This window comes from Eurypyga helias, unplaced genomic scaffold (assembly GCF_000690775.1).
Source record: "Eurypyga helias isolate BGI_N326 unplaced genomic scaffold, ASM69077v1 scaffold16594, whole genome shotgun sequence".
Classification (NCBI taxonomy): Eukaryota; Metazoa; Chordata; class Aves; order Eurypygiformes; family Eurypygidae; genus Eurypyga; species Eurypyga helias.
This window is the reverse complement of record NW_010245770.1, coordinates 10,998-19,725: the sequence shown is the minus strand read 5'-3', so window position 1 is coordinate 19,725 and position 8,728 is coordinate 10,998. Positions and strand designations below refer to the sequence as shown.

At 55.5% G+C, this 8,728-nt stretch overlaps 1 protein-coding gene across 1 annotated transcript in view; it reads right to left on the bottom strand.

Moving 5' to 3' along the window:
- TMEM39A (transmembrane protein 39A) overlaps positions 1 to 8,450 on the bottom strand; it is a 9,258-nt gene extending 808 nt beyond the window's left edge. The window contains 7 exon segments of the mRNA XM_010150194.1: positions 196 to 316; positions 817 to 1,004; positions 1,840 to 2,188; positions 3,040 to 3,182; positions 4,594 to 4,677; positions 5,989 to 6,211; positions 8,338 to 8,450. Coding sequence (XP_010148496.1) covers positions 196 to 316; positions 817 to 1,004; positions 1,840 to 2,188; positions 3,040 to 3,182; positions 4,594 to 4,677; positions 5,989 to 6,211; positions 8,338 to 8,450 — 1,221 coding nt within the window.
- Positions 8,451 to 8,728: the final 278 nt, after the last annotated feature.

The following is an 8,728-nucleotide window of genomic DNA, read 5'->3' as shown; positions in this document are numbered from 1 at the left end:
CCTTGCCCAGACATCGCCGCGGACGCAGCGCCAGGGCAGCCCCTTGGCTGCAGCTGGGTCCGTTGTTCGGCAGCAGGAGGCTGCTGCGGGGCACTGAACCCTGTTAACCTGCAGGATGTGGCATCCTGCCCTGAGCTTTGAGCCTCTCCTCCCTCCCCCCCTCCTAACTCCTCGAGCAAGGGAAGAGATACTTGCGTAGAAGCGGGCATGGGACACGTCGGAAGGCACTGCTACGTTGTAAGGCCCAACTGCTTTATACAGGCATCGGCTGCGTCGCACCAGAACTCCCTGGGGCCATATCGTGTTTTCAGACCAGCTGTGGGGAAAGAACGCCAGAGCGTTGGCCTCCGAGGGAAAGCCAGCGGGAGGGCGCTCCCCACTCCCCCAGTGCGACTTCACGGGAACGGACTGCGCCTGGAGAAGCACCGACGCCTCTGCCACACGGACATCATCCCAGCTCCCGTGGGAAAAGCACAGAGAGGCGACCACAAGCTCACCAGGACGCGGACAGCGAGTAATGTGAGCAAATGGCTCCTGGTAGAAGCGCTCGGCCTGCCACATCGGCTCCGCCCCGGCCCCAACTGCTTCTCCAAGAGAAATCCCAGTGTTTTATTTCTGGGAAGAAACCAGCAGAACCTGGAGGAGCTCAGGCAGCCCTCTGGAGCAGAGGCGTCTGTTTCTAGGGAGCGGAGACTGGCAGCGCGGCCTCTGTGACCCGCGGCAGCGTGGGGAGGACGATACTCGCTTCATCGACTCGAGCATCTCCTGGGCCCGTGACTGGGCACGCCAAGCCTTCCCCCCCACCACACTACTCACACGTGCTGCGGAGCGTTGCTGTAGGAGCCGTGTTCCAGCTTCTGCCACTTGCCGAGGTGGGCGGCTGAGCGGTGGAGCAGGTCGCAGTACTTGGGAGGCAGCAGCTGCGTGGTGAGCATGACGAAGGCGTTGATCCACACCATGATGAGGTGCTCGCAGGACCAGCGCATGTCGTAGTACTGGGTGCTCTGCAGAGAGACCAGAGGAAAACTTGGCACCGCCGGCACCGCCCAGAGGAGGGAATGACAAGGGACGTACTGCGTGTGCATCCAGCAGACCCGCACCACACGTTACAGGCATGCGCTTTTGGGCCGGTGGTTTCGGAGGGTTACAACTTAGGAAACACTCAAGACTCCCTTCTCCTTGACCTGCAGGAGAACGGGCAGGGGGATGGTGCTGCGGCTGGTGCGTCTCCTCCTCCAGCAGCAGGTGACAAGGGGGTGGGCTTGCCACAGAACTGCCCCAGGAGCACCAGTTGCACCAAGGCTGCCGTGTGGGTTGTGGAGCCCTGCCCATCACACTACACCAACTACAGAGGTCGTCCAAGTTAGAAAAAGACAGATTATATAGAAATAAAAAAAAAAATAAACCCCCACACTGACAAGAGGTTCATGGATTCAGCTTGCCCAGCATCCCAGTTGGCTCTGTTTCCTAACAGGCTGAACACCAAAGCCTCTGATCCAAGCCCTCGGAAGCCAGGATGTTGGATCTGAGACAGGTAACAACAGGTTCCCTATTCTAGGAAGAACACAGCTATCCGTCTGCCTAGGACAGGGGGTGGGAGAAGGGGAGTTAGTAAGTGGGGTGATGGGACTAGAGGTGCATCACATTTATGGCAATACCTATCCGCCAACCAGGAGCAGTACTAGTGCACTCCGGATGCAGCCATGCTCCGCTATCCGGGCTGCCAAAGGGGAGACAGAGAAAAGGGGAATTAACCAGGAATCTGGCCTGGCAGCAATTCACACAACATCCAGAAGGAGACGGCGGGCAGGGGCAGAGAGAGAGACAGGCAAGAGCTACCTTCACAAAACACAGTGGCAGGAAGGCCACGTAGTAGGCACTGAAGAGGGAGTTGAAGAGAACTTCCTTGATCCTGCGGTTGAAATCCGCTTTTAGGCACTCCACCTCATTGCGGATGAGATCTGGGGAGAGAGGGCAGCTGTGGGTGGGGATAGACGTAGGATTATTGAACTGTTCTCTCAGGGATTCCCACAGAAGCGAGAGGAAATCTTTGGGTTTGACCAGGCTGCTGACAGCTGAAGACCCATCATCCACCATCTGGTCCTGAACCAAGTAACCACAGTCCGCAGGCAGGGGCTGTGCTCTGCTGTCCTGGTGGAAGCAGCACAGAGGAACGTAGACACCGAACCTGCGGGGAGAGAAAGGCAACAATCATAGAATCATAGGCTGGTTGGGTTGGAAGGGACCTTAAAGGTCATCTGGTACCAAGCCCCCTGCCATGGGCAGGGACACCTTCCACTAGACCAGGTTGCTCCAAGCCTCATCCAGCCCGGCCTTGGACACTTCCAGGGATGGGGCATCCACAGCTTCTCTGGGCAACCTGTCCCAGTGCCTCACCACCCTCTCCAGGAAGAATTTCTTCCTGATATCTAATCTAAACCTCCCCACTTTCAATTTAAACCCGTTCCCCCTTGTCCTGTCACTACATGCCCCGGTAAAAAGTCCCCCCCAGCTTCCTTGTAGCCCCTTCAGGCACGGGAAGGTGCTATAAGGTCTCCCCGGGGCCTTCTCCAGGCGGAACAGCCCAACTCTCCCAGCCTTTCATCATAGCAGAGGAGGAAAGGGCTGCAGTGACAGCCATCCCCCCTTCTCACCAGATGCTGGCCCCCACGAGAGGGACACCGCAGAGGAAGCCTCACTCCGGAAGCTGGTGACCAGCTCTTCTCGCCCAGAAGAGGCGAGAGGCTGCAGCCTCAGCGACTGGGCAGAGAAGCTGCTTTTAAATCCCGTTTGTGGAACCAGTGATCCCAACGGCTCAGTCCTCCGTCGCAGTGAAGGCCCCTCACGCACGCAGCATACCGAGGCGATTTGCTTCACCAGCTCAGCGCCACCTCCTTGCACCATCCCCCGGCCATTCCCGCTTCCCCTTTAATCGTAGGACGAGGAGACAGGCCACCGGCCACTTCCCACGGGCGCTCGTGCCACCCCCCAACAGCCACGCTCCCCCTGCCTCGAAGATAACGGGTCGGTGTCACTCACGGGTAGCCCAGGAAGAGAAGGTTGAGAACAGAATGGCTGCGGAAGAGGTTGACCAAAGTCCAGCAGAGCACCCATCCGCAGAGGGTGAGCAGCACCAGGCGCACCACGTAGTGAAGGGCCGACATCGCGCCCACCTGAGAGGCCTGCGAAGGGAGAGGAAACCCTCAGCGCCCCTGTGACCTACCGCTGGAGCGCAGCGGGGGCCTGCGGAGGAGGAACGGGGTGCCAGGAGGCACTGGGAGAGGGATGGCTGCCCTCTTCTTCCCAGAAATAGGAGGCTGACTCTCTGTAAGGTGAAGGCCTTTGATTTTATTCGTGTTTGGAATCCCAAAGATTCAAATACGCAGAAGCTGTAGGGCATTGCTAAAATGGGGCCTTTTCAAAATCAGAGCTGCAAAGTAGAAAATAGTTTTGCTCAAGTCCCTTATTGCTCTGATGATGGTCCGGGATGGCCTGAAACACACTTCCTCTTACTCTTCCCTTGGAAAGGATCAGGTCTCGGCCTTCCTTTTCCTAAAGAACTGGAATGTCGCAGTTCTCAGCCGAGGGAAAGGTGATGGTGCAGCTTGGCGATCCCCAAACGAGGTTCCCACCACTCAGCGCTGCTGGATGTACAGGCTGCGGTCTAGGGAGGAGGCACCACCTTCCAAAGGGCAGCGAAGCAGCTCGTTCCAGCCTCCAGAGGGGAGAAGGCAAAGCAAACTACGGAAAGATTCTTGGGGATTAGAGCCAATAGATGGGATGGGCAAGAACTTGCATGGAAGGTTTCAATGCAGAAATTTCAGTCTATGGGAGGTTTTACGGAGGATGGGAACGTCAATGGAAATGGCACAATTGGAGATGGAAAGAGAACTCCTGAAACCCTGTTTTCTCCATTTGCCTATTCGACAGGACGCAACTGTTCCTTTTTATTTGTTTAAAAAAGGAACTCATTGTTTAGGCTGGAGTTGTGTTAACCGTTTCAGTGGACAGAACTTCCATTTTCCTTAAAATTACCTTTCTCAAACATGTATCTGGCCTGGTTCTGCTTTCACAAACACAAAGAGGATTTCAGAATCTGTGGTGACATGACCAGAGCCTCAGAGTTACCGAATAATCAGGGCTGGAAAAGCAGCTCTACCAGCTATCCCTATTTCACTTGAGTGTACTCGGACATCCTCCTCCTGACCTTTCTCCTCTTAATCTCCTGTTCATCATTCCAGTCTTGGCTAAACTCCCTGTTCGCCTTTCCGCTACCCGACTTGCAATTCCCTCAGCCCCTCCTCTGGCAGCAGCAGGTGAGCTACTGCATGGCACCTGCAGGGACACAGAACCAAGTGGGATAATTCCATCTCCTCCTAGCTGCAGAACCGACAGAGCTACCCAACACCGCAGGACACCAACGGGCTCAAGAAGAAAAGCTCCGAGGCAGAAGGGCATCCTCAGCATCTTAGTCCTTCACACCCAGACTCATCCTAGAGAAACCCTCCGGCTCACGGAACTTGCTGAGGCCGTGGATGGTCGTGCGCTGCGGTCAGTGCTATCGGGCAGGAGAGGGAACAGTGGGAATGTTACCTCAGAGATGAGGGCCCACACCAGCCTCCGCGCCAGCATCACTGTGATGAACGCCGCCAGGTGGTAGTCAATGAGGTGAAAGTTCTGAAGGAGGAAAAAGAAAAGGTCTTCACCAGGGGAAGGCACTCTGAGACCACCCAGCTGGGGTGGGCCTGGGCAGGCGGGTGCCGAGACAGCACTAGGACCTCCTGTAAGCAATTCCTCAAGCTTCCCTGTCAGGGAGAAGGGACTAACGCAGGAATGTCTCCAGAAAATCTTTCCCATATGGAGGTTCCTTCCCCTGGAGAGATTTCCACTCAAAACAAACCCACAACCCACCCTTCGGGTGGTATTTTCAGGGTCAAAGGGAGATGCAGGACCAGGATCCTGCTGGGGAGAACAGCTTGCACGTTCTCCTGGGAAAAGCTACCGAGCAGCAGGGGCAGCCAAACTGGAGCCCAGAGTCCTGCGCACCAGCTCATGGTCTCGGAAATGGGCTGTAACCAACCAGTGCTCCCTGACAAGCAAGCTGACCTGAGCAGTGTCACCTTCACGGGCCACAGATCTGTATTAGAAGTTAACGTTGGCTCTGGCTGTATCGTTAGATCCAGCTCTTGGACCCCTTGTGATTTTCCAGTGAAGCCATCAAATGTGTTCTGGCTGGAACACAAGAAGACTCCAGTCTGGGACTGGAAGTAAACAAGAACGCTTGACTTCTGATGAGAACAAGCACGTGACCATTAAATCCTCTCAGGTAGGGAGCCTAACCCAGAATGCTTTTTCTTCCGAGCCAGCTCCATGGCTGAACCTGCAGCTCAGGCTGGATAACCGGAATACTGGCACTACCTGTCGGTACAGCTACCCAGGGGGGTACCCCCTGCTCCCAAGCAGCAAGGACACGAGATAAGCTGCGGGAGCACTTCAGAGGGTAGCTGCACTCGGACGAGGTCTGCTGACTCGGGTGCGGGTCACTCGTCGTGCAGCGCGTTGGGCCAGGAGGAAGACTGAAACCGAGGAGACTGGAAGGTTTACGTAAGCTGAGGGTCTGAGCCCCTCCACAACTCCCCTGCTGCGAGATCCTAACGGAAGCTTGTATCGTCTCCCTCCTCTCGGGCTCGTTTCCACAGGGAAGGGGCACCGACAGCAGGACAGAGTCTCCTCTCCGTCTCAAGGCCTAGGCCACGCTAGTCTCTGCAAGGAGTTTCCACTGAGGGGGTCCTGCCGACACCTCCTGCTCACCTCCTGTGTATTTTCTCCCCTGTAAAATGGGGGATGGCATGGCCCTGGCTGATGGGGGTGCACGTGAACTCCTCTCCGCCCTCTTAGTGTCAAATGCTTGGTGATTTTCGGGCTGGAGAAGCATGAGAAGCTGTGTAATGGAAAAGCGCGAGCGATGGCGTTTGCTGGGCAACTCACCAGTGAGGTGCAGGAAGCAGGGTGATTGTATGGGTACCACCAGACAGTCTTGTAAATGTTGATGTACTGGATGAAGAGGGCTACGAGCAGGTAGATGAAGAACAGGAATTCAAAGAGAAGGCTCCCATCCAATGGCAGTTCAGGGATCCGACAGTGACGCACAGGCTCTGGAGTAATCAGCGCTGTGATTGGAGGTGCAGAGAGGCTGATGGCACTACCATTCCTGAAGCAGACAGATATCACTCGTTTGGTAAACATTCAACATCCTCTCTACCATTTTCCAGGACAGGGAGTGCTTGGGGTTGTGAATGTGGGACTGGGAATTGCTAGAGGAGAGAAGGCAGCAGTCTTACATTCATACTTCTGGCGCAAGACTGGTGGTGAGCTTCACCTTCTCCTCAGCTCAGACTAAACCCTTACCCAGCTTTTTCACCGGACCACAGCTTGGTCTGCCAGAGGTGCTGCGACACGCCCAGCAATATTTTAGTAAACTCGCAGGTGGAGGAACAGGGGTAAGAGTGAGGAAGCAACTCCAAGCAAAAACCACTGAGGACTCTGTGCCAGACTGAGCCCGTAACGTTGGCTCCTTCTGCCCATCTCCAGGATATCCCAGTAGCACCCACTCTCCTTCTCCAGGACTGCAAAGTGACCGTTCTATTTCTGCTCACAGTTCCTCTCTTTGAGAGAGGTAACTAAAAATGGAACAGAGGAGTGCCACTTCCTACAAGCTGACCTCTCGAGTGTTCTCACACTTCCTTCTTTCCTAGCCTTCAGAGGAAGCTAGGGCAGCGAAAGGCTCCGGCAGCCTGAACTGATGGAAGAAGTCAGACTGTGCTGTGTCTGACTGAAACCGAGATAAGCAACTTGGTTGTGGCTGGGACAGTTAGTTTTCTTCCACGTAGCTGGTACAGGGATGTGTTTGGATCTGTGCTGAACACAGTGCTGATAACACAGTGCTGATAACACAGGGACGGCTCAGCAGGGCTCACAGAGTCAAGGCCTCTTCCGCTTCTCACACCAGCCCACCAGCAAGTAGGCTGGGGGTGGACAAGAAGTCGGGAGGAGACGGAGTCAGGACAGCTGACTGAAGGGATGTCCCATACCACATGACAGCATGCTCAGCACGTAAAAGTGGGGGAAACAGGACGGGAGGAGCGTGTTTGGGGTGATGGCCTTTCTATTCCCAAGTAACCGTTACGCGTGATGGAGCCCTGCTTTCCTGGAGATGGCTGAACACCTGCCTGCCATGGGAAGTGGTGAATGAATTCCTTGTTTTGCTCTGCCTGTGTGAGAGGATTTTGCTTTACCTATTACACTGTCCTTATCTTACCCCACAAGTTTCTCCCTTTTACTCTTCCAATTCTCTCCCCCATCCCACTGGGGGGGGGGAGCGAGTGAGTGGCTGTGAGGTGCTCCGTTGCCAGCTGGGGTTAAACCATGACAGCAACTCTCCCCCAGGACCTCGGGGCACTGACTCCATGGTCTCAAGAGTCACTTGTTCCTCAAGAATCTAGACTCTGCCATCTGTCCATCTGCCCCAGCACAGAAGTCTTCATAAAGGCCAAAGCTAAATGGCTCGTATCTCTGCTCTGTAAGGATGAACCTATCCCAAGTAGATCAGGGCCTCAACATGCAGCAAACAGCTTCTCTAGTCTGCTGAGCCTGCATGGAAGGAAGTAACGCTGGGCCCTTTTAGTCCTTATGCCAAATGGTGAGATCTAAATGTCACCCTGTGTTCCTTTTTCAGCCCCCAACTCCCCCAGAAAATGTAGATGAGTTTTGCCAACTGCGAGAATTAGTTTCATTTGCAGCCAGTGGGGTTCAAACAGTGTAGGCATCCTCCTGCCCTGCCTTTGTGTCACACAGGAGGGGACTCACAGCTGAGCTCTGACGTGTCACACTAACTGCCTGCGGTGTTGCAGGCAAGCGAGCCAAGGACTCAGTCTGCTAGTACTCACTGCTCCGGGATCTGCTGCAAGGCAAGATGAGCTGAGCACTGTGTCACTTCCACCCCTGCCCACCGTGACCACGGCGAAGGGCGGCTGAGGCCACTTCCACAGCCCTCCCCAGGGGACTGATGTTAACGCATGAAGTCAGGAGAGGGGCTGCAGGGGAAAGCAAGTGCCACAGCAGAGCAGGGAAGAGAAGCTGGAAGAGTGTCACGCAGGGCATGTTCACTCTGGGATGGGCCATCTCCTTACACCACAGCAGAGGGCTCGAGGTTTCCATCTCCACATTCCTCGCTTTCCCCACGAAGCCGTGCTCCCGCGCAGAGTTCAGAGCGGATCAAGGCTCCGATCAGCGCTACCCAAGCCGCCGGTGTCTCAACAACCCTACCTTTGTCCTCACCTGTTTCTCAAACCAGTACCGTTTCCACAGCTCCCGCCAACAAGCGTCTGGAGAGAAGGCAAAGCTGAACGGCTTAGCTGCTGCCGGCTGGGTCCCCTCCTTCCACCGGGCATGACCAGGAACCAATCCACTTCCAGTGCCTCCGGCAGGCTGTGCCCCGAGACTCACACAACGATCCCGAAGCCTTCCCAGATCTGCAAAGGAGGAGGAAACATCGCGTAAGCTGCAAACTGCTGGTCACCTAGTTCACGCCCCAGCCAAGCGAGTTCATGCAAAAGGCTCACACACTCGGAGCCCTGCAGGACACCCATCACCACACCATTTCCACGGCACCAGGTCAGCATCCACAGAACGGACGCCGCCGCCTCTTTCAAAAGCGGCTGCTTAAGTT